This window comes from Narcine bancroftii, chromosome 4, assembly GCF_036971445.1.
Source record: "Narcine bancroftii isolate sNarBan1 chromosome 4, sNarBan1.hap1, whole genome shotgun sequence".
Classification (NCBI taxonomy): domain Eukaryota; kingdom Metazoa; phylum Chordata; class Chondrichthyes; order Torpediniformes; family Narcinidae; genus Narcine; species Narcine bancroftii.
In genome coordinates, this window is record NC_091472.1 from 89,560,534 (window position 1) to 89,586,947 (window position 26,414).

The 26,414-nt window shown below is 41.5% G+C and overlaps 1 protein-coding gene, 1 long non-coding RNA gene and 1 pseudogene across 2 annotated transcripts in view; 1 reads left to right on the forward strand and 2 right to left on the reverse strand.

The window, feature by feature from the left end:
* The window catches only part of LOC138760805 (heterogeneous nuclear ribonucleoprotein L-like), a 60,319-nt gene extending 57,903 nt beyond the window's left edge, over window positions 1–2,416 (reverse strand). Inside the window, exon 1 of the mRNA XM_069931926.1 lies at window positions 2,393–2,416. Coding sequence (XP_069788027.1) covers window positions 2,393–2,401 — 9 coding nt within the window. The 5' untranslated portion in view covers window positions 2,402–2,416. The remainder of the gene's footprint in view (window positions 1–2,392) is intronic.
* A 3,558-nt stretch (window positions 2,417–5,974) lies between these two features.
* LOC138760813 (uncharacterized) overlaps window positions 5,975–26,414 on the reverse strand; it is a 40,504-nt gene continuing 20,064 nt past the window's right edge. Inside the window, exon 3 of the long non-coding RNA XR_011355887.1 lies at window positions 5,975–6,167. This is a non-coding gene — a long non-coding RNA (uncharacterized lncRNA). The remainder of the gene's footprint in view (window positions 6,168–26,414) is intronic.
* On the forward strand, window positions 6,512–8,011 carry LOC138760231 (Y-box-binding protein 1-like; annotated as a pseudogene).

Here is a 26,414-nt window from a genome sequence, read left to right on the forward strand (position 1 = left end):
TTGGGTCACTTCTGTGCTAAAATGCAATTTCCATTCCACACTTTCCTGATTGCCAATGTCAAGGCAGTCTATCCCTGGAGTGAGATGACGACATCACAGGTCAGCGTTGAGACGACTTTCATTCCATACTAGACTCTTTATAGGCCGATGGACTGTTAATTCCTGGGACCACTTTCAATTGTGAAAGGGGCTTGTGATTCTGTGCTTTTGATTCTCTGTCCTATTCACACTCCATTGTCTCAGTCTTGCATTCACTTACTGGTTCAGATAATAGGTCATTTCATGTCAGGCCTCTGCCTGGAGGCCGGCTACAAGAGCTAATCAAAAACTTAAAACTTTTACCTTTCAGACAGCAGCCCTAAAAGGCAGCTCCAGTATACCATACATATCCAGAGGTGCCTTGTAGCACCCTCCAGAGCCGATAGAGGCGGGTGACTGGTGCCATAATGCCACCCGTCATAAAGTTCCAGCTGCATGGGGGATTATGGGTAGGGAAGACGGCCATTTCTCTGCTGCATTTTGAGTTGCAGAGAGTGGCCCCAAAGGCCGAAGCAGTCTGGTGAGGCTGTCACAGCCCATACCGGCTGCCCCAACGGCTCCCGCCAGCTCCTGCTGACAGTCCCTCTGCCCCATCAGCTCCCATCCGCTGCCCCTGCCTTGAGGGGGTAATGGTGAGAGAGAGGTGAGTGGATAGATGGGTCGTGGGCAGACGGCATCATCAGCACATCCCTAACCAGCTGCTTGCAACGGCTGTACATTCAAGTAAGGCGGTGGAGCGTTGCGTTTTGCCGATTATCCTTCCCCGAGAAGAGTTGGAATCGGTGCCTCAAAGCCGGCTACAGCTCATTCAGAAAGGTATGCCTTTAGGCGTAAGGGCAAAGAACCTCCACCTTTACAGATGGGTGTTTTCCCTACTTGGAAGTGCCTAATGATTCAGCTATTTCCATTCCCTTTTACCTGGAACATATTTTCTTTTGTCATTTAATTTCCTGTACTTTATCACATGCCTTCCCTTTTATTTTCTTCTCTCCCAGTCCCCATCATACCTGCCATTCACCTATCACTCTCAACCATTTCACTTCACATTTCTAACTCATCTCAATTTCAATGAGCGCTCATTGATATGAAGTGTTAACTGTTTTTTTCTCTGGAGAGGCTCCCTGACCTGATTATTTTCACCATCTCTCATTTTCAATATAAATGAACATTTTGTTCAATTTAGTGACATAGATTGAGGGAATAGTAGCATTATATGTATTAGAGCATACTCAAAACATTAACCTAAGAGCAGAATGGAAGATAATATAAGTAATTCGGTTAGAAGTTAAATTAACTGGCTTTTTTGGAGAGAATTGTGGCTTGGTTAAATAATATCTCTACACAACTATAATTACAGAGACTTAAGTTCTCCAATGTAAATACATTATCAACTAATTCACAAGGACTAAGTCAATATTCACCATGTAATAAATTGCCTCTCTTAATGTGTGATGCATTATTGGATTGTGTGCTAAATATTCTGGAGTCTGCACAACCAGCTAAATTCAAAATTATCCTCATGTCCAACAATAATTATGCAGCATTCTTAACTTACAAAACTCATGGGAGTGTTATCCTAAAAAGTGATCCTGAACTATACATGATCAAAAAGTTTGATCAACATATATCTATATAAAATAGACATTATGTTTGAGGGTTTCCTTCAAACTGCTACAATGAGGATTCATTTCAGTTAAAGTGGAGCTAAACAAATCCTTTACTCAGATCATCATGTAATCTTGAAAATTTGGACACAGAAAAGTACAGTATTGAAGTAATACAAAGCAATGCACTCCAATTCTTAAAGGAAACACACACGCAAGGGAATGTTTCAGAAGCCTGAATTGGATGAAAGCATTTTTGAGAATGTGTGTTGTGGAGGGAGTGTGTGTGGAGAGGTGTTGGAGGAGGCAACAGTGAAGATTAGAGAACATCTTTCTTTGCTCATAAGGAGGTAAACATGACAAGACTCAGTGATCAGAGCCTGACAAGAATTTATAATGTATTCCCACTTGATTTAATTGCCATTAAAAGATGGATGGATATGACATCTTCAACTCAAATCATAAATCAATAGTTGAATTTGATTAACTTAAATAAGTTATTTTTTTTCACCACTATACATGCACACAGGATGTATTAGGACTGTTAAGGCAGGTTATTTCATATTTACATTTTAATTTTGCTGAGAAACTTTCTTATTTGATGATCGATTAATTCAATAACTGTAATGTATTTGGTTTAATTAATTCACTTCAGTAACATTAACCTCCTGAGCTGAATGGTCTACTTCCACATATAACTTGCATATAATTTTGTTTTAATATCATTTACTATCATAAATGACCATTACCTTTACCATGAGGAAAATGAGTCGCAATTGTCTTCATGTCTCTGGGGCCTGGGGTTAAATCCAGCCCAGACTTGTGGGTTGAAAGTCTCTTTTGCTTGCTGGCTGCAATTAGGCATGCAGTACAACTTTCTGCTGATAGCGCATTGACTTTCTGCTTTTGTGGTGAGGTTGGCAAACTACCTTTGCTTCTCAAAACTTTAACAATGACAGATGCAATCTGCTGGAGTCGAAACATCATAACAACAGGAATTAGAAGCAGTATAAAGAGATCAGGGTGGGAGGGGTGCGATGAACAGAGGCAGATGACAGATAAAGGGAGAGGGAGGCAAAATAAAGAAATTGCCATGTGGAGGAAGATGGAGGGTGGAGTGAATAATTAGAACAAAGACTACCCAGTGCTGGAATCTGGTAAAAAGAGGTGAAAATGGTGTAAAGAAAGACCAGATGGAACCAAAGGGACATGGGTGGGGGGTTGGATTGGGAGGGGGGGGGAGGTAATGGAGAAAGCAGAAGAATCCCATACGGAAATGAGAGTAGAGAATAGAACCAGACGACAGGAATGAGAATAGGTGGAGGGCTGGGTGGGGGTGATTGGGTGGGGGATGAAAAAGAGAGGGGTAAATGGGAAGACAGAAGCAGTATAGATGAAGAGAGAGGGGACTCATTCCCAGGGATGCAGTGCTAATTTTTTAGGTGCTAGAGCTCACCAAAAATGACAACAAAGATGTCTCATGAGACCTGGCCTTGGTGGCCATCATGTTGTATTAGGCATTGTATAATTGAGAGCAAATGGTAGGATGAGATGAATGGTAGGGTGTCCGGTTGTGGAAGAAACAAGTACCTTGTATGTCCAGAATTGTGCTCAGTGGGGTGGGGGTGGGGGGTGCCGGAGTGGCCCCAGAGTGATGCTCTGGTGAGCTCTGGCAGGACTGATCATTATCCAAAACTAGAAAATTCTATGTTCATACCATTGGGCTGTAGATTCCTTAGGCAGAATATGAAGTATTGTTCCTCTAGTTTGCATTGGGCCTCACTCAGCCAGTGAAGAAGGCCCTGGACAGACAGGTTGATGTGGAAATGGAAGGAGTGTTGAAATGGCTTTCAACTGGGAGCTCAAGATGGCCATTGTGGACAAAGCTTAGATACCCTACAAAATGGTTCCCAAGACTGCATTTGGTCTCATCGATGCAAAGGAGGCAACATCAGGAGCACCGAATGTAGCCGATGAGGTTGGAGGAGGTACACTGAATCTTTGCCTTTCCTAAAAAGGTCTGTTTAGGATCCTGTATGTTGGTGAGGAAGGAGGTGTAAGAGCGAGTATTACACTTCATGCAATAGTAGAGGAACATACCGGGGGTAAAGGAAATGTGGGTAGGAAGGAATAAGTGGACAAATGAATCATGGAGAGCGTGATTCCTTGAGGAAAGTGGAAAGGTTTGGGAAGAGTTAAATGTTTCTGGTTGTGGGGTCAAGTCGCAGCTGGCAGAAATGACGAAGGCTGATGTACTGAATGTAAAGGCCTGTAGGGTGAAAGATGAGGACAAGAAGAATCCTGACCCTGTTTGGAGGAAGGGGGTAGATAAATGCAGGAGATGGCTCTGTTGACCACAGTAGAAGGAAAGCAAAATTGCTTGAGAAAGGAGAACACTTCAGATGTCCTGGAATGGAAAGCCTAATCTTGAGAGCAGATGTGGCAAAGGCAGAGAATATTGGAGAAGCGGATTCATCCTTAGAGGGTCCTGGTGGGAGGGGGTGCAGTTGAAATAGCTGTGAGTCAGTGGTTTGTAGTAAATGTCCTCTGAGATGAGACAGAGGGAACTAGAAAGGGGAGAGGTGTCAGAAATGGTCTAAGTGAACAGAGCAGGTGCAGGTTAGTAGTCAAGTTGATGAAATTGACAAGTTTGGCATGGGTACAGGAAGCAACCCCAATGTAGTCATCACTGTGACAAAGGAAGAGTTGAGGGGAAGGGTGGTGGTTAAAGGCTAGCTGGGACGCATGAGAGGTTATTAAGAGCGAGGTAGAGGTCAGTCTGTCAGACCACTACAGCTTCATCTTTCACTGGGGTTTGATAACAAGGTTGGAGTTCATGTGAAAAGAGTCAATGTGTGCTCGGAGGGGATGAGATTAGAATGAGTGAAGGGAGAAGAGAAGTGAAGGCAGTTGATGTTGCACCAGCAATTAGAAATGAAAAGGTGTAGAGAGGGTAAAAGATGCAAAGAGGATGTCCATGAGGAAGCAGAGTGTAGGAGATGCAAGAAAAGGGATGGGATGGGAAATCCTTACTAAAAAATAGGCATTGAGGCAGTGACAGAGGTGGCGCAGGAAAAGACAACATTATGATGGTCCAGAAACTCATTGAGATGCATGCAGAGGGCACAAATGTGAGGCCTCTGTTGACGACAAACATATCAGTATGAGGTCAGGAGGTGTGGTGAAGTCCCAGCAGGGATTGGAGTTGAAACCAAATATGGGATTAGAAGAGCAGGAGGAAAGTGATGCAGGAGGAGACAGGAATGGTGCTGAGGCTCAGGGTGGAATCAGACGTGGGCGGGTGGGGTAATTATAGTGAGAGTGATGGAGTGGGAAGAGGGAGAGAAGGCTGAAAAGGGGTATGAGGAGCTGAAAGCAGAGCAGTAGAGCGGATAGGTAGAGTATCGGGAGTCTGAAGTGGGGAGGTCCAGAGAGACATATAGGAGCCAGACATTTCTATTTTTGTTTCTTTGCATGTACGCTGTCAGTTTTTTTGCTTTAGAATGTTTCAGTTTCAGTTAAAATTGCAATCTCAGATTTCTGCCTTTGCCCATTTATTCTGTACTTTGGGGCTATTACATTATATTACATTTACAGAACTGCAATGATTACTTGGCCAAACAAATCTATAATGCTTTTTATGCTTTAAACTAGCCTTGCCAGAAAAAAAGACAGCGAATTCTTTGTAAAATAAGGTCTTACATATACTAATATAATGCTACAATTATTTTCTCTTGCCATTTATTTTTCACAAATATACTTAATTCCTCACAGAGTGGAGCAATTCAGTATGATCCCTTGCAATGTTATTAATCTTTCACCCTTAAACACTGCATCAGTGAAACGTTTGAGAGGCTGTTGCACTTGGCCAGGTCCGCAGAGTCCAGTGGTGGCATGGCCCTATACTGTAGTCCTTCCCTTTAGAGGAAGGTCACTGTATCAAGATGCAGTGTGTACCTCAGTACATAGTGTACTCCTGCACTTTGGAACTTGCTCATTGACAGCATTCTCTTGCCAATATCTCGTTCCAGTGATGTTGTCAAGAATTAAATATTAACCATGATGGAAAAACCTCTCAACCCACATTAAAATAATGCCATGGGATTTTATTAAGGGCATATAGACTTGATTTATTATCTCAGTGTGTAGGATAGAACCTCTGTGGGTGCAACACTTCTGTGGTCCTGCAATGGTATGTTGGCCTGAGAGAATGGTCGACAATGATTATATTAAACTTGGATTAAAAATAACATTTTTCAAGAGTGTGGGGAAATCATGAGGGACAGGGAGCAAAAAGGTATTATTTTCAAAGAACCAGAACATACATGACGGATCACTTACCTTTCCTGAGTGCTGCATCGTTCTATGGAAATATGATTCAAGTTTTTGATGGAAAGATTCTACTTCTTCTAGTCCAACATCAAAAATAAAGGGTCATCAGCTTAAGATTAGAGCAAGGCAGTTCAGGAGTCAATCACGATGCATCTTTTCACACAAGATTAAGAAAATCAGGTTCAGATAAGTCTATTGAAAAATCAAAAACAAAGATTGATCGATTCTTGGTAAGCAAGGATATGAATGGTTATGAAGCTATTTTCGAATGGTACAGGAAAGTCAGTGTTGTAGTTATGGGTGATTTCATCTTCCCTAATATTGACTGAAACATACTGACTGCAAGAGGGAAAGATGAGGCTGAATTTGTCAAGTGTGTTCGAGAAGGATTCCAGACACAGTATGTGGACTGACTGGTGAGAGGAGAGGCCACACTGGATCTGGTTCTGGGGAATGAACCTGGTCAGGAGGTGGACCTCTCAGAGGGGGAGCTCTTTGGTGAGAGTGACCACAACTCCCTTAGCTTCAACATAGCTATGGAAGAGGAGCCCCCACGGCAGACTGGCCCGAGCCGCACCACCGCACACAGCCTGACAACATCATGAGCGAGGCTGAGACTGAGCAGCAACCCGAGCAGCAGCAGCCAACAAGCCCAAGTCCCTTGGGGAGAAGATAGTCATCACAACAAAGGTTCTTGGAACAGTAAAATGGTTCAATGTTCGAAATGGCTATGGATTTATCAACAGGAATGATACAAAGGAAAATTTATTTGTACATCAGACTGCCATAAAGAAGAATAACCCACGGAAATACCTACGTAGTGTTGGAGATGGTGAAACTGTAGAATTTGACATTGTGGAAGGTGAAAAGGGTGCAGAGGCAGCAAATGTAACTGGTCCCCGTGGAGTTCCAGTCCAAGGAAGCCGATATGCCATGGACAGAAATCATTACTGTCATTACAACCCTCGCCACTGAGGACCACCACGTAATTATCAACAGAACATTGAAGGTGGAGAGAAAGGGGATGGTGCAGAGACAGCAAATGTAACTGGTCCCCGTGGAGTTCCAGTCCAAGGAAGCCGATATGCCATGGACAGAAATCATTACTGTCATTACAACCCTCGCCACTGAGGACCACCACGTAATTATCAACAGAACATTGAAGGTGGAGAGAAAGGGGATGGTGCAGAGACAGCAACAGATGGGGAAAACCAAGAATATCAAAATCAACAACACCGCCCTCCCTACAGAAGACAACATTACCCACCTTACTTGGTTCGTCGTCGCTATGGTCGCCCCCCACAAAATATAGCAACCAGCCTCAGAGAGAAATTACCGAGGGTGGTGAAATAATTGAAAACCAGGTTGCTGGGGAAGAAGGTAAACCTAATAGAGGACAAAATCATTTTAGGGGCTACCATCCACGCTACCGCAGAGGACCTCCTCGCCAATGTCCACCAAGGGAGGGAAGTAGTGAAGAAGATAAAGAAAATCAAGGGGATGGCCAACAAGATCAGCAGGCTCATGCCAGACAATTTCGCCAAAACTACAATTACAGACATTGTTGACCACAGAACCCTAAACCAAAAGATGGCGAGGAGAACAAAGCACCCAAAACACTAGCTGAGAACACCTCTGCTCCAGAGACCAAGCAGGGCAATGCTGAGTAACACCAGCCCAGCATTTCTACCATCAACTAATTTTATCATCAAATGGAAGACCATCAAAGTCAAATTCCAGCAATAATAACAGAAGTGAACTTTCAACTGTAATGAAGATCTGCAGTGCTTGCTTACAGTTGACCAGATACCAGAATGATTCACACAGTAAACCTATGCACCATGGTTTCTTAACCTTTCTTGAAACAGTTTTTAGAACTGGCTTAAAACAGATTTTTGTAGATGGTCTATTTTCCTTTTAACTTCAAATGGTTTTTAAGCTTATTTGATATCTGGTCAATTTGAATGTTTGAAATACCAGTTTTTAATTTGTAAGCATTGTACACCTGAACTTTAAGTACAACTGGGCATCTAATCAAAGTCCGAAAGAAGAAAAATAAACAAAAAAAAACATAGCTATGGAAAAGGATAGAAACAGTCAAACTAGGAAAGTGCTTAACTGGGGAAGGGCTAATTATGAAGGGATGTGGCAGGAACTTGTGAGAATAAATTAGAAACAGATGCTTAAGGGTGAAAGCACAGAAGTAATGTGGAGGACATTTAGGGACCATTTGTACAGGGTTTAAAATAGGTTTGTCCCACTGGGACAAGGAACACATGGTGCGAAAAGGGAATCATGGCTCACGAATAAGGTCAGGCAACAAGTCAAGAGGAAGAAGGAAGCATACATTAGATATAGGAAGCAGGAAACAGGAATGGCTCATGAGAAGTATATGGTAGCCAGGAAGAGCTTAAGAAAGGACTTAGGAAAGCTCAAAGTGGGCATGAGAAGGCCTTGGGCATGTAGAATTAAGGAGAACCCCAAGGCATTCTATGCACATGTGAAGAAGGAGACAAGGATGACGGTGGGGCTGCTAAAGGATAAAGTGGCAACTTGTGCCTGGAGGTGGAGGAGGTTGGGGAGGTCCTAATTGAATACCTTGCATCAGTATTCACAATTAAAAAAAGGACCTTGGTCATGGTGAGGTCAAAATTGAACAGCCCTGTGATTAAGGAAGTGGAAGTGTTGGATCTTAAAAACATCAAGATTACTAAGTTCCAGGGGCCGCATGCAATACACCACAGGCTTCTGTGGGTAATGAGGGAAGAGATAGCTGGGGCAGTAGCTATGATCTTTGAATCTTCCTTGGCTGCAGGAAAGGTGCTGAAGAATTGTAGAATAGCAAATGTAATCCCCTTGTTTAAAAAAAGTAATAAGCAGAATCCTGGGAATTATAGACTAGTGACTCTTACATCAGTGGTGTGTAAACTAATGGAGAGGATTCTTAAGGATAGGATCTATGAGCATTTGGAGAAGTCTACTTAAGAATAGTCAGCATGGCTTTGTGAAGGGAAGGTCATGCCTCACGAGTCTAATTGAGTTTTTTGAGGAGGTAAAAAAATTAATTAATAAGGCTAGGGCGGTAGATGTGGTCTACAACAATTTTAGCAAGGCATTTAACAAGGTCCCCCATGAGACACTCGTCCAGAAAGTCATGAGTCACGGGATCAGTGGAACATTGACTATATGGATAAATAGTTGGCTTGTAGGAAGAAAGCAGAGAGTAGTAGTGGAAGTAAAGTGTTTTACATGGAGGTCAGTGACTAGTGGAGTGCTGCAGTGATCTGTTCTGGGACCCCTGCTCTTTGTGATTTTTATAAATGACCTGGATGAAGAGGTGGAAGGAAGGGTCAGTAAGATTGTGGATGACACTAAGTTTGGAGGCGTTATGGATAGAGCTGAAGGTTGTCGAAGGTTATAAGAGGATATACACAAGATCCAGAGTTGGGCAGAAAAGATGCAGATGGGTTTCAATCTGGTAAGTGTGAAGTGATGCATTTTGGAAGGATTAATCAGAAGGCTGAGTACAGAGTTAATGGTTGATTACTTAAGAGTGTGGATGAACAGAGGGATCTTGGGGTTCAAATCCATACATTCCTCAAGGCCACCACACAGGTTGATAGATAGTTAAGAATGGGGGATTGAATTCAGGAGTAGAGAGGTCGTGTTACAACTCTTCAAATCTTTGGTAAGACCACACTTAGAGAATTGTTTTCAGTTCTGGTCACCTCATTATAGGAAGGATGTGGAAGCTATGGAGAGGGTGCAGAGGAGATTTACCAGAGGAGATGTTGCCTGGATTGGGAAACAAATCTTATGAGACAAGGTTAGCAGAGCTGGGACTTTTCACTTTGGACAGTAGAAGGTTGAGAGAAAACTTGACAGAGGCCTATAAGATTATCAGAGACATAGATAGGGTGAACAGCCAGCACCTGTTTAGGGCAGGATCAGCAAACACCAGAGGACATATGTACAAAATTAAGAGAAGGATTTTTAGGGGAGACATCAAGGGTAAGATTTTTATACAGAGAGTTGTGGGAGCCTGGAATACCTTGCTGGGGATGGTGGTAAAAGCTGAAATATTGGGGGCATTTAAGAGACTCTTAGACACATGGATGAAAGAAAAATAGAGAGTTATGTGGTAGTGAGGGTTTCGTACTTTTTTTTAGGAAGGGATATATGAGTTGGCACAACATCGAGGGCCGACAATATTGTGCTGTATTGTTCTATGTTCTATGACAAATAAATGAAATGAGAGAGCAGCAGAAATCACACTGAACACCAGAATACATAGGCTTCCTGCACAACTCCCAAATGCCACCTGAAAACCCAGGTTGCTCATCATATACAGTCTATTATTTCATTTTCACCTGTCATTACAATTTTAACTGCTAGTGATAGCGTGGTTTTACATTTCCCCCTCCAACAGAACTCACTGCACCATTCTAAAAAGAGCATATTTTTTTCATGTGGGTGTTCTGCATTAGTTTCAGTTAACTGTGGCTTGGATTCAGAAAATAATTTTCCAAAGTACTTTCTCTATTTTTGCCTCTCAGTGGAAATGACATGTAGAGAACTAGGCAAATCACAGTGATGTGGGGCCTATGTGACTGAACATCCCTCTGTTACTGTTTGTTAAATATATTGCAAATTGGGGCAGCACGATTCACACATTGCTGTTACAGCACAGTGATCAGGACCAGAGTTTGAATTCCATGCTGTCTATAAGGAGTTTGTATGTTCTCCCTCTGTCTTCCTGGGTTTTCCCCGGGGCTCCAGTTTCCTCCCATCCTTAAAAAAAAATGTACCAGGGGTTGTAGGTCAATTGGATGGAGGTCATGGACTCGTGGGCCGAAGGGGCCTGTCACCGTGCTGTATGTCTATATATTTTTTATAAAATAAAAATATTAAATTTATATTCACATATTTAAATTTTAAAAATATATTAATGATATTTTCTCTATTTCAAAATATGGAATGCTATCCATTTCCCCTCTAGTCATCTGACAATATTTTCTCAGAATTTTTTTGACAATTAATTACACAATTGTAGGGCTTGCACAATTAGACAAAGCCACACAAACTGTTGAGAAATAGATAAATTAAGACAACAAAGCTAATTAAATATTCTTCTGCAGCAAAGGATATGGAACAATGTTAAAGAGGTTTTCAAAATTAGAGTGTACTTTGAAATTGTGTGGAAATTGATTCCAAAGAGAGGAAGATTTTTCACCAAAGAATACAGATTTATTGTATACAGTAATGGAATTAGAGGGAAGATTGTGATGGTATAGTGACCCAGTCAGGAATGCTGCTGCCTTACAGTTCCAGTGACCAGGGTTCAATTCTGACCAACAGTGTTTCCTGCAAGGAGTTGGATGTTCTTCCTATGCCTGCATGGTTCCCTCCCAAAGTTAAGCTGCAAGCTGGGTTAGTTAGTTACTCTAAGTTAGGTGAGTGGTAGGTGAACTTGGCAGTACCTGGTGCTCCCGTTCTGGTCTCCTCTACATCAGAGAGCTAGATGCAGACTGTGAGATCATTTCATTGAGCATCTTCTCTCTGTCTGTTGCAACAGCAAGGGCCTCCCGGTGTCCTACACCATTTCCACACCAACATGTATTTCCATGGCCTCATCCACCGTCAAACCAAGGCCAATTGGAAGTTGGAGGAACAGTCCCTTATATTCTGTCTGGGCACTCAAACAGACTGCATTAACATCAACTTCTCTAATTTTTGAGTCTCCCTCTTTCCCTATCCTTTTTCTTCAGCTCCCCACCCCCTTTTATTCTCTCTCCTATTAGAGAGCTACCCCATCCCCATCACTTCTCAGCTGTTTTCTCTTCTACTCTGATACCTATATCCACCTATAACTTCTTATCTGTCAAACTATGTTCCTCTCCCTTCTCTTTTCTCCTCCAATTTTTTTTTCAGGTGCCTGCCTGTTTTTGAATATACCTGACAAAGGGCTCAGGCCTGAATATTTGGTTACCATTTACTTCCCATGGATGCTGCTTGACCTGTTGAGTTTCTCCAGCTCTTTTGTGTATTGCACTCGATTTCCTGTACCTGCAGACTTTCTTGTTTAACTTTTACACTCTGTAATACTTTCCAGTTCCTGACAATCATCAAAGATGTGGAGTAGTGACTAAATAAGATTTTGCTCTGCCATTCAATGAGATCATGGCTGATCTGATGATAGGCTCATCTCCACCTACTTGCCTTAATTCCCCTAATATATAAACATCTATCTAATCTTGTCTTAAATATATTTACTGAGGTACCTTCCACTGCTTCAATGGGCATCGAATCCCACAGATTCATCACCCTCTGGGAGAAGTAGTTCCTCCTCATGTCCATCCTAAATTTACTACCCTGAATCTTGAGGCTATATCTCCTAGTTCTAGTTGCTCCCACCAATGAAACAATGTACCTACCTCTATCTTTCATAATTATATACATTTCTTTAAGGTCCCATCTCATTCTTCAAAATTCCAGTGAGTACAGTCCCAGAGGACTCAATCTCTCCTCATAGGCTAACTCTCTCAACTCTGGAGTCAACTTGGTGAACTTCCTCTGCACCACCTCCAAAGCCAATTTATTGTTCCTCAATAAGGAGACTAGAAATGCACATAGTACTCCAGATGTGGCCTCACCAGTACCTTGGAGCATAACCTCCCTAACCCTAATTGCAATCCCTCTAAAAATGAAGGTCAATATTCCATTAGCCTTCTTGATAGCCTGCTGCACCTGCAAACCAACTTTTTGCAATTCATGCATAAGCACTCCCAAGTCCTCCTGCAATGGTAGCCTGCTGCAATCACTTGCAATTTAGATAATAATTTGATCTTCTATTTTTCCTTCCAAAGTGGATAACCTCACATTTACCAACATACTCCATCACCCAGACTCTTGCACCCCTCACTTAACCTATCTATATCTCTCTGTAGAATCTCCATATCCTTTGCACAATTTGCTTTTCCACTCAATTTAGTGTCATCGGCAAACTTAGATACACTACACTCTTCCCCGCTCTTCCAGATCATTAATGTATATCCTGAACAGTTGTAGGCCTAGGACTAATACCTGTGGGCTTCAATCCCACTGGCCACACAACTTTCCAACCCAAAAAAAAACATTTATTTCTGCATGTTCATTATATCAGAAATCACCGTCAGATTTCTAGCACTTGATTGTTGATTGAAAAGGGTTATTGGATGCATAAATAAAAATATTTATCTTAAATGAAATTTCTTAGGGTGGCTGTACAATTTGCCCAATAGTCTGGTCCTTTTCGACTGTGCTTGCTTTTCACATTGTCTTAACTATTCTACCACTCTGTCACTGGAAATCTGTCCCTTCTCCTTGGTGTGGACAACAGATATCCTTGGTGGATGTGCTCAATTAGGGATGGTTTCTGGTTGTTCTGTCCAATGAGTGGATGCAGATTGGGAATGCTGGCTGCAGGATTGAGATGAGGGCACTGCCTGATAGCCAGTGGCAGGCAGTGAAATCCTTTCATCCTGAGAAAAGACAGCAGCTTCAACCTCTGCAATTCTACTGCAACTCTCACAGGAATGGCCAAAACATAGCGTATGGATCTGCTGGAACCTTGATCACAAATGCTTCGAAGTCCATACTAATTCCAGTGAGCTAATCATACAAAACAACCCTTTCCTCCTTGAAGACAATAACTTCTTGGAAGTCCTGTTTGGACAAAGCAGATTTTGTTCCTAATTGAGAGAGAGTATATAGATATATTTTTGGGAGAGAAATTGTTAGAGTAGGTCACATACAAACACTTTAAAACAGATCTTATTTAAAATACTGGAGCTCTGCCCCATGCTAGACATATCGGCTCCACAGCCTTTGCAAGAGCTTTGAAGAGTGCTCAAGAGACCACTAATGGATTGTTGTTTACAAAAGGCAACAGATGAAAGATCTTGTTGGAGCCACAGATTGTCTGGAAGATAACTTATTGTTCTAATAGGGTCATGTGGTTTTGCAAACAGAGAGGGACAAACAGATTTTCTCTCAGAGAGAGAGAGAGAGAGACACACACACACACAGATCAGTTTTGCAGTATTACAGTCAGCAACAGCTCTGGGACTGGAACAGGACAAGTTAGCTTGTGGAAAGCCCCATTTGGAAGATGGCCTGGTCAAAGCCCTTGTGGCTCATGCAAGAGCAGAAGACTGGCTGTCTAATGTCTCACTTGGAATAAGAGAAACAAAAAGGCACTCCATCGTGACCAGAAAAAAAGAGGTTATCATCTGGAGAACCCTGAAGGGGCAAGTTTCATCAGGAAGACACTGAAGTGGCAGATGGAAGTACATCAGTTGTGGATGTCCAGGAACAACAAATCTCTCTCTGAAAACTGACAAGAACCTTCCTGAGCAGTAACCATTCACCTTTCAAGCATCAAAGCCTGGTGAACTTTATAAATGTTTAATTCTGTGCATAGTATTATTGTCTGCAACCAATGAACTTGGAGGAATGAGAAGTGAGATTGGATTGTGAACCAAAGGACTTTTCTGAATTTACACACACATTACATACACGTGCACTTAGAATTAGAAGGGGGTTAAGTAAGTCAATAGTGATAAGTTAAAATTTTATTTTATTTTCATGTTTTTTTTTAATTTTTATTTTTCACACCATAAACCACATTAACCATGATACATACTTTTTCCTTTTCAAATATATACAGTGCCATTTTCTCCCCCTCCCCCCTCCTCCCATCCCACCCTCCCTCCGTCCATTTAAAGTATAAAATCTAGGATACATTAAACCAGTCAAACAATGTTGTCATTCAATAAAAATAAACAAGAAATTCCACTGAGTCAATTCTTTTCATTTCCTTCTCCTTTCGTTAATTTAAGTAGTGAATGTCCCCGGTAGGTTTTCTCTATTGTGTTTCATGTAAGGCTCCCATATTTGTTCAAATATTTCAATATTATTTCTTAAACTATATGTTATTTTTTCTAATGGAATACATTTATTCATTTCTATATACCATTGTTGTATTTTCAAATTATCTTCCAATTTCCAGGTTGACATAATACATTTTTTTGCTACGGCTGGAGCTATCTTAACAAATCTTTTTTGTGCACCATCCAAATCAATTCCAAATTCTTTGTTTTTTATGTTACTTAGGAGGAAGATCTCTGGATTCTTTGGTATATTGTTTTCTGTTATTTTATTTAATATTTGGTTTAGATCTTCCCAAAATTTTTCTACTTTCTCACATGTCCAGATTGCATGAATTGTTGTTCCCCTTTCTTATTTACATCGAAAACATCTATCAGATACTGTTGGGTCCCATTTATTTAACTTTTGAGGTGTAATGTATAGCCTGTGTATCCAGTTATATTGTATCATACGTAACCTCGTATTTATTGTATTTCTCATCATTCCAGAACATAACTTCTCCAATGTTTCCTTTTTTATCTTTATATTTAAATCTTGTTCCCATTTTTGTTTAGTTTTACCATTTGTTTCCTCATTCTCCTTTTCTTGCAGTTTAATATACATATTTGTTATAAATCTTTTGATTATCATTGTATCTGTAATCACATATTCAAAGTTACTTCCCTCTGGTAAACTCAGACTGCTTCCTAATTTGTCCTTCAAGTAGGATCTCAATTGGTAATATGCCAGCACTGTATCTTGAGTTATATTGTATTTATCTTTCATTTGTTCAAAGGATAATAATCTATTTCCTGAAAAACAATTTTCTATTCTTTTGATCCCTTTTTTCTCCCATTCTCTAAAGGAAAGGTTATCTATTGTAAAAGGGAGTAACTTATTTTGCGTCAATATTAGTTTTGGTAATTGATAATTTGTTTTATTCCTTTCTACATGAATCTTTTTCCAAATATTGAGTAGATGATGTAATACTGGAGAACTTCTATGTTGTACCAATTTTTCATCCCATTTATATAATATGTGTTCAGGTATCTTTTTCCCTATTTTATCTAATTCTAATCTAGTCCAATCTGGCTTTTCCCTCATTTGATAAAAATATGATAGGTATCTTAATTGTGCGGCTCTATAATAATTTTTAAAGTTTGGCAGTTGTAAGCCTCTTTGTTTATACCATTCTGTTAATTTATCTAGTGCTATCCTCGGTTTCCCCCCTTTCCATAAAAATTTCCTTATTATTTTCTTTAACTCCTTGAAGAATTTCTCTGTCAAGTGTATTGGCAATGCCTGAAATAGGTATAATATCCTTGGGAAAATGTTCATTTCAATACAGTTTATCCTTCCTATTAGTGTTAATGGTAAATCTTTTCAATGCTCTAAATCGTCCTGTAATTTTTTCATTAGTGGATAATAATTGAGTTTATATAGTTGGCCGAGATTTTTATTTATTTGTATACCTAGGTATCTTATTGCTTGCATTTGCCATCTGAATGGTGATTCCTTCTTAAATTTTGAGAAATCCGCATTATTCATTGGCATTGCTTCACTTTTATTTACGTTAATCTTGTAACCCGACACTTCTCCATATTCCTTCAATTTCTTATATAATTCTTTTATTGATAGTTCTGGTTCTGTTAAGTATACTATAACATCATCCGCAAATAAACTGATTTTATATTCCTTGTCTTTTATTTTTATCCCTTTTATTTTATTTTCTGTTCTTATCAATTCTGCTAGAGGTTCTATAGCTAACACGAACAATAAGGGTGATAGTGGGCATCCCTGCCGTGTTGACCTGCTTAAGTTAAATTGCTTTGATATATATCCATTTACTGTCACTTTCGCCAATGGCCCCTTATATAATGCTTTAATCCAATTAATATACTTCCCTGGTAAACTGAATTCTTGCAATACTTTGAATAAATAATTCCATTCTACTCTGTCAAAGGCCTTCTCTGCGTCTAAAGCAACTGCTACTGTTGGCGCTTTACTCCCTTCTACTGCATGAATTAAATTAATAAATTTACAAATATTGTCTGTTGTGCGTCTTTTTTTAATAAATCCAGTTTGGTCTAGATTTACCATTTTCGGTACATACTCTGCTAATCTGTTTGCTAATAGTTTAGCTATTGTCTTATAATCTGTGTTAAGTAATGATATTGGTCTATATGACGCTGGTGCGAGTGGATCTTTCCCTTGCTTTAGTATTACTGTAATTATTGCTGTTTTACATGAATCTGGTAAGTTTTGTGTTTTATCAATCTGGTTGATTACTTCCAGGAGGGGAGGAATTAATAAATCTTTAAATGTTTTATAGAATTCTATTGGGAATCCATCCTCTCCTGGTGTTTTATTATTTGGTAATTTTTTTATTATCTCTTGTATTTCTACTATTTCAAATGGTTCTGTTAATTTATTTTGTACCTTTATTTGTAATTTTGGTAGTTCAATTTTAGTTAGAAATTCATCTATTTTCCCTTCTTTCCCTTCGTTTTCAGTTTGGTATAATTGTTCATAGAATTCTCTAAAGTTTTCCTTGATCTCCTTTGGATTATATGTGATTTGCTTGTCTTTTTTCCTTGGTGCCAATACCATTTTCTTAGCTTGTTCTGTCTTAAGCTGCCATGCTAGAATTTTGTGCGTTTTTTCCCCCAGTTCATAATATTTCTGTTTTGTCTTCATTATGTTCTTCTCCACCTTATATGTTTGTAGTGTTTCATATTTTATTTTTTTATCTGCCAATTCTCTTCTTTTAGTTGTATCTTCCTTCATTGCTAATTCTTTTTCTATATTTACTATTTCCCTTTCCAACTGCTCTGTTTCCTGATTATAGTCCTTCTTCATCTTGGTTACATAACTTATTATTTGCCCTCTAATGAACGCTTTCATTGCATCCCATAGTATAAACTTATCTTTCACTGATTCCGTATTTATTTCAAAATACATTTTAATTTGTCTTTCAATTAATTCTCTAAAATCCTGCCTTTTGAGTAGCATGGAGTTTAATCTCCATCTATACATTCTTGGAGGGATGTCCTCTAACTTTATTGTCAATATTAAGGGTGAATGGTCCGATAATATTCTAGCTTTATATTCTGTTTTTCTTACTCTATCTTGCATACGAGCTGATAACAAAAATAGGTCTATTCTTGAGTATGTTTTATGTCTAGCCGAGTAATATGAATATTCCTTTTCCTTTGGGTGTTGTTTCCTCCATATATCCAAAAGTTGCATTTCTTCCATCGATTTAATTATAAATTTGGTTACTTTGTTCTTTCTGTTAATTTTTTCCCCAGTTTTGTTCATATTTGAATCCAAATTCAGGTTGAAATCCCCTCCTATTAATATGTTCCATTGCGTATCTGCTATGTTCAAAATAATATCTTGCATAAACTTTTGATCTTCTTCGTTAAGTGAATATACATTGAGTAGATTCCAAAACTCCGAATATATCTGACATTTTATCATTACATATCTCGCTGCTGGATCTATTATTTCCTCTTCTATTTTAATTGGCACATTTTTACTAATTAATATAGCTACTCCTCTTGCTTTTGAATTATATGACGCTGCTGTTACGTGTCCTACCCAATCTCTCTTTAATTTCTTGTGCTCCAATTCAGTTAAATGTGTTTCTTGCACAAATGCTATATCAATTATTTCTTTTTTCAGTAAATTTAGCAGTTTCTTCCTTTTAATTTGGTTATGTATTCCATTAATATTTAAAGTCATATGGTTCAGCGTAGCCATTTTATACTTTGTTTATCTTCCCTTTCCGTTTCTCCATCATCACCTTTCCTTCTTATCCATTTCTGCTTTCTTGTTTTGAACACTTTATAAGACAACATTTCTAAAACATCAAACATTTTCCTTATTCTCCTATTTAAAACTTCTTTAACGCCATTCTCCCCTCCCCCTCCTGAGTTGCCCTTTATCCCTTGTCGGAGAACCACATCTTCCCTCTCCATTTGGATTTGCGAATTCACTCGCAAACGTCAGCTGATTTTGCAGTGACCGTAACTCCTCCCCACCCAGCCCCCCAGAAAAGATTTCAATTTTCATATGTAACAAAGGTCACTCTTTTAATTCCCTCCTTATTCCCTCTATTCCATTTCCCTCCCTTATTAATTCTTGTCTATACTCTATATATTTTCCTCTAAATACGGATACATTCATGTATGTACACTATATATATACACACATATACCCCTTTACACACATACATATAGATCGTGGTCATTTTTACTCTTATTACATGTCTTCATCTCTCTGCTTGTTTTGTAGTTGTTCTGCAAATTTCCTTGCTTCCTCTGGATCCGAGAATAGTCTGTTTTGTTGCCCTGGAATAACTATTTTAAGTACCGCTGGGTACCTTAACATAAACTTATATCCTTTTTTCCAGAAGATCGTTTTCGCTGTATTGAACTCCTTCTTCTTCTTCAGGAGTTCAAAACTTATGTCTGGATAGAAAAAATTTTTTTGACCTTTATATTCCAGTGGCTTTTTGTCCTCTCTTACTTTCTTCATTGCTTTCTCCAATATATTTTCTCTTGTTGTATATCTTAAGAATTTTACTAAAATGGATCTTGGTTTTTGGTGCGGTTGTGGTTTCGGGGCTAAAGTTCTATGTGCCCTCTCTATTTCCATTTCTTCCTGTAATTCTGGTCTTCCCAGGACCCTGGGGATCCAATCTTTTATAAATTCTCTCATATTCTTGCCTTCTTCATCTTCCTTAAGGCCCACTATCTTTATATTATTTCTTCTATTATAGTTTTCTATTATATCTATCTTCTGAGCTAACAGCTCCTGTGTCTCTTTAACTTTTTTATTAGATTCTTCTAATTTCTCTTTTAAGTCTTCTACTTCCATTTCTACAATTGTTTCTCGTTTTTCCATATTTTCCACTCTTTTTCCTAACTCTGATATGGCCATTTCCATTTTATTCATTTTTTCTTCTGCATTCTTAATTCTTCTTTTATCTCATTAAATTCTTGTAATTGCCATTCTTTCACTGATTCCATATATTCTTTAAAAAAAGATACATCCATTGTCTTGCCTTTCTCTTCTTCTTCCACTTCTTTCTGTTCTTCTTCTTCTTCTTCCTCTGGATTGATCATCTGTTGTTTCCTTGTTTTCTTTTTACCCTCTTCTTTCTTGTTGTCATTATTGTCTGTGTTCTGCACCTGCTGCTGTGCTGCAGGTGTCTCTTTCAGCTGTGGAGATCGACTCCGCAGCTGCTTCCCCCTCCCGTCAGTGTTTTTTTTTTCATGCGCATCGCGCATGCGCGAGGAGTTGCGCATGCGCGGTTGCGCACTTTTACTCGGCTCTGCGAGCCATTTTTGTAGTCCCGAGCCCAGGACTTCCACTGACCTGCGGGAGCGGGCTTCTCTTTCTGCGGCAGGCCTCTTCGTACAGGTAAGGCCTTCACCTTCCTCTTCCGACATCTTTCCTTCTTCTTTTCTTCCCGTTGTTTTTGGTTTTTCTTTCTTCGCTGCCATTTTCTCCACACTTTTACTTTCACTATCTTTTTTTAACTTTTCTGGAGAGGGCTGGAGTTCCCCTACTGGCCACTACTCCATCACGTGACTCCCCTCCTATTTTCATGTTTAAAGCTAATTAAAAACAACTTTTGTTTAAGTAACCATTTGTCTTAGTGGATATCTATTGCTGCTGGGTTTTTGGGGTCCTCTGGGCTTGTAACACCAATCTGTAGCAACTGTGGAAGAGCAATTTGCTCCTGACTGAAATCTCATGATCTTTCATTACTATTCCTGAGTTATTGGAATTGTCAGGATTAGCCCAAGTCTCCATAGAGACATGGAAGCCGAAACCTAGTCCAAGAATTCCTGCTATACAGTGGTGTTCAGCTGACTTCCACAGAAATGTACATTACTTTTAGAGTGAAACTGATGCTTAGCTCCACACAATCTTGTGAGAGGTTCATGCTATGTATTTACAGAGGGAGGATTGCTGTGCGTGGAGGCATTCAGAAGAGCCAATCACACCCAGCATCATGCTCTTTTTCTCATGGATCTCCTATTGCAGGCATGTTTGCAAACCAATCCGTGTTTCTCTCCCACACATTATGGTGTGTGCACTGCATCCTCTCCTCCTGCTCTGCTCTTGTCTCTGACGCAAGCAGTCAGACTCCTGGTCGTCTTGGTCAATCTCCTTTAGCAACTCCTGGGTCTGGGTGGCCTCTTTCTCTTCCCCCTCCTCTCCGATCATGCAGAGCAATGGAACACACGAAATAAGCCAGATGACTCTTCATGCACAAACACTGATGAAGCACATTGAAAAAAATTGGACTCATGCGCAGTGCAGCTTTACCTGGGTGCTGTTGCATCTCTGCCGTGGACGTGCTGGGGGCATTTAATTTGTTCGTGGCCACATCCCTTGCACTGTTTTTCTAAAATTTTTAAATTTTAAAAATTTTTCACACTATAAACCATACTGACCAAAATACATACAGACATTTTTCTCTTGAATATATACAGTGTCATTTTCTCCCCTTTCTCCCCCCTCCCTTCCCTCCCTCCCTCAACCCCCTTCCCATTTATTCAAAGTTCAATCTATAAGATTCATTAAACCTGTTAAACAATGTCGTCACTTAATAAAAATAAACAAGAAATTTTTGTCTTTTACTTTTATATACTGAGTCAGTTCATTTTGTTGTCTTCTCCTTCTGTCATTTTAGGATCCCTTGCACTGGTTGAAGCCACCGGTTCAGGGACTGTCTCACTGGGGGGTGGGGGGGCAGCTCTGGGGTGAACCGCCTTGCTAGGGTGGCTCGTCTCGCTGGGGGCAGGCAGTGTTATGGGGTGGCCAGTGTCGCTAGGGCCTGGCCTCTCTAGGTTTGATCTCAGGGCCACAGGGAATGCAGATCAGCTGACACCCCAGAGCTGGTAGGCCAATTCAAAGATAAGGTTAGTCCAGCCGGCCTCTTCCACTCCCTCCATTTGATCAATTACCAGAAGAAACTTCTTGCAAAGATTCTTCAGTTTATTTATTACTTGTGTTTTGTCCCTGGAAAACCCTACATCCCTGAGCCTGGTGGCGAGCCTCTTGTACATAGGGCCATCTCTTACAGTCCGTGTAAAATGTTTAGCCATTTCTGCCGCTGCTCTCGATCCCCCCAGTTGGCCGCCATTATCACAACACTACAATTACAGTAACAATGCTACATACTAATACTAATATCCTTCAAAATATAACTGCATTAATATTAAAACTACACTGACACTACACTAAAAACCTTCCAAAATAGACCACACCAACCTCCAAACTACCTGGGCACATTAACTTTTTTCCTGCCAGGCTGTCACAAGCACCCAGGCACTGATATCACTAATGATACCTGGTAGAGCAGGTTTGCTGTTCACATTGCAGCCAAGTCAACTCCAAGTCAACTTGGCTGGGCTCTGATACAATCCCCTATCGAGAATTAGAGCCCAGTTGATTTTCAACAGCCCCGGTTGGAAGTGTTCACACTGACAGATGACATGCTAAATGCCGGCTAAATCGCCCAGTTCAACCCATGTTATTTAGCAGAGTGAAAGGGGCTAGATGCTCTGAGAATGAACAAAGTGTCTGTGAGCCTTTGTGGGGACGTTAACAGCTTCAAAATTACAGACTTTATCTAGGTTTGCTGCTAGGTTAGCATTGGATCATGGGCTTGGGGTGCTGCTGAGGTTAGGGTTGGATTCATGGGCAAGGTGTACATCTGGAGTCAGGGTTGGAATCGTGGGTGAAGTATGCTGCTGAGATCAGGGTTGGAATTGTGGGCGAGGTGTGTTGCTGGGTCAGAGTTGGAATAGTGGGTGAGATGTGCTACTGGGGTTAAAGTTGGAATCATGGGCAAGGCAGTGTCTATGAGAGGGGGGTGCCTGGGGTCCAAAAGGGGGCCCAGGACTCCTGGGCAAATCAGTAGGGAAAATTCAGGAAACCCTGGGGAGACGAAGATCTGAATGATTCCCCCTTTCCCTCAAAACAGCAGCCTGTTCCCCAGATACCGGCCCAACTGGCAGGCATGTGTGTGGTGGGCCCGGAAAGTTAGTGCAGCTAATGCGCAGGTGTTTACTTCTGACGTGAAGGGCAGTGGCTGCAGTGTTTCAGTCGTCGATTTGTCATTGATTGGAATAGTGCTGTGTCTGTGTGGCAATAGAGCGGGAGGGGAGGAGGGCCAGAACAGGGGGAGGGGGAGGGGATGAACCCAGTGTGGCATACCATAACCAGGTTCAGAGGTCAGGGCCAGGGGAACGAGATCTCATGCAGAAGGCACCATGTGGCGAGCACTCTCGGAAGGGCAGGTGGTGGCAGACACTGTCCAACTGTCGGGTGGCAGATGCAGCTCCCAGACCTGACCAGCATGACTCCCAGACACCGACCAGTGCGGCTCTTAGAGGAGGAGCAATGATTACAAAACTACTTAATGAATAGTTTGACTGTTTTTTGTTTCTCTGTCTGACTGTAAACAAAATATTGCCCTAACATGAAGTCTTGGTTACGCCACCAAGTAACCTTAAAAGGAATATAGACTTAAAAGTGTAAAATAAAGGGTTTGCCTTGGGCACAAAATAGTCTGGCACTGGTTCTGCCTGATGTAGATTTTCCTGGTCTGGTTACCTTGCTGAGGACTTGCTCCAGCAGTGCGGACAACCATGCAGTTTGTTCCTGTGGCTGTGTGCTAACTGTATGGTTGATTGATAAAAATTATTTTTATTAGAATTTAGTACTTGTGTTTTTATCTGTAAAATTTTGGGCAAATCAACCCCTCCAACCCCCTCAACCAAAGAGTCCCCATATGCCTATGGGGAGTAGGGTGGCCAGATGTCCAGTTTTAGGTCAGAGAGTCCGGCTTTTGAGCCCTCTGTCCTCCATCCAGCGTAACCTCGAGCCAGACGTTAATTTGTCCTCCATTTGGGGTTGCAGCCTCTACACCCTCAAATGGAGCACAAATTAAGGGGCAGAAAAGGAACTTAACTTCTAATTTTAGTGTGCATGGTCACGTTTCTTCTTGCGCGCATGCGCGAGTGCTGGATCGAGAATACAAGATGAGAGGAAGTGTGACAATGGCACACAAAGTCGTGATGAGTGGGAAGCGTGACACCACCGCAAGAACTAATCTGCAGCTGTTAGTAAGAATCTGATAAAGAATTCTTTACAAATGGCGTGAAGCAAGGCTGTGTTCTCGCACCAACCCTCAATCTTCTTCAGCATGATGCTGAACCAAGCCATGAAAGACCTCAACAGTGAAGACGCTGTTTACATCCGGTACCGCACGGATGGCAGTCTCTTCAAACTGAGGCGCCTGCAAGCTCACACCAAGACACAAGAGAAACTTGTCCGTGAACTACTCTTTGCAGACGATGCCGCTTTAGTTGCCCATTCAGAGCCAGCTCTTCAGCGCTTGATGTCCTGCTTTGCGGAAACTGCCAAAATGTTTGGCCTGGAAGTCAGCCTGAAGAAAACTGAGGTCCTCCATCAGCCAGCTCCCCACCATGACTACCAGCCCCCCCACATCTCCATCGGGCACACAAAACTCAAAACGGTCAACCAGTTTACCTATCTCGGCTGCACCATTTTATCAGATGCAAGGATCGACAATGAGATAGACAACAGACTCGCCAAGGCAAATAGCGCCTTTGGAAGACTACACAAAAGAGTCTGGAAAAACAACCAACTGAAAAACCTCACAAAGATAAGCGTATACAGAGCCGTTGTCATACCCACACTCCAGTTCGGCTCCGAATCATGGGTCCTCTACCGGCATCACCTACGGCTCCTAGAATGCTTCCACCAGCGTTGTCTCCGCTCCATCCTCAACATCCATTGGAGCGCTTTCATCCCTAACGTCGAAGTACTCGAGATGGCAGAGGTCGACAGCATCGAGTCCACGCTGCTGAAGATCCAGCTGCGCTGGGTGGGTCACGTCTCCAGAATGGAGGACCATCGCCTTCCCAAGATCGTGTTATATGGCGAGCTCTCCACTGGCCACCGTGACAGAGGTGCACCAAAGAAAAGGTACAAGGACTGCCTAAAGAAATCTCTTGGTGCCTGCCACATTGACCACCGCCAGTGGGCTGATATTGCCTCAAACCGTGCATCTTGGCGCCTCACAGTTTGGCGGGCAGCAACCTCCTTTGAAGAAGACCGCAGAGCCCACCTCACTGACAAAAGGCAAAGGAGGAAAAACCCAACACCCAACCCCAACCAACCAATTTTCCCCTGCAGCCGCTGCAACCGTGTCTGCCTGTCCCGCATCGGACTTGTCAGCCACAAACGAGCCTGCAGCTGACGTGGACTTTTACCCCCTCCATAAATCTTCGTCCGCGAAGCCAAGCCAAAGAAGAAAGAAGATAAAGAAGATATAGACCTAACACACAGATCTTCTCAAAATTATTCCATTACAACAAATCTCACGTAATACATGTTAATGCTGATATGTTTTTTCATTGTTCAGAGGAACAAATGAAGTGCTGTTCATGTAGTCATCACAAAATTTTTTTTCTCTTGCTGGATACAAAATAATTTACAACAATTTACTGGCCATTTTTATTGGATTGTGGTGGCCCGCCATCACAGCCAGCAACCCAGTGCTCCGGGCAGCGAGCGCAATGTAAAGCCAGCAGACTGCGCAGTGGCACTGGCCCCAGCAAGCGAACCGGTGGATGAATGGCATAAGCAACCTAAAGGGCCAGCAACCCTAAAATGGTGCTGGCCCTGCTGTACAGCCAACAGACTGGGGTAGCACATGGGGAAGAAGGTGTTGTCATGTAAAGATGTACCCGAGCGCAGGAAAACCCGCCTTTGTCATGCAGAATGTGCCATCAGTAATTGGGGAAAACGGTGGAAATTTGAACATTGGGCTTGAGCCCTAATAAAGCAAAGCTTAACCTGACCACGCTTGTGAGTGTCATTTTTTTTGTAGCACGCGGCTATAATTGGTGACCCCAATGGTTTGGACGGCATCTAAACCTAACAATGAATGAGCCATCATTCAGGACCATGGTCTGGCTGGTGGCCAGGAAGTATGTGTGGCAATGGTTTACGGTAGCAGGTCAGCAGGTGGTCAAAGGCGTGCACACAGTGCCAAATGGCCAAGGAACATCGGCATACCAAGACGCCACTGCAGTACTTTGAGCCCATCGAGTGAAGGTTTGACCATGTCCACGTGGACATAGTGGGACCCTTGCCAGTATCTCAGGGTTTCCGCTTCTTGTTCACAATGGTCAAGTGTTTCACCAGGTGGCTGGAGGCAGTCCCCCTGGCAGACATTTCCATGACCTCGAAATGCCTTCACATTTCACATCCAACAAGGGAGCCCAGTTCACCTCCAGCCTGTGATCCGATCTCACCAACCTCTGGGACGCCCAGGTGCACATTCAATGGCCTACCACCCACAGTCAAATGGGCTGATAGAGCGCTTCCACAGGCACCTCAAGGCTGTGGTCATGGCCAGACTCCACGGACCCAACTGGGCAGACAAGCTACCGTGGGTACTACTGGGGATACACA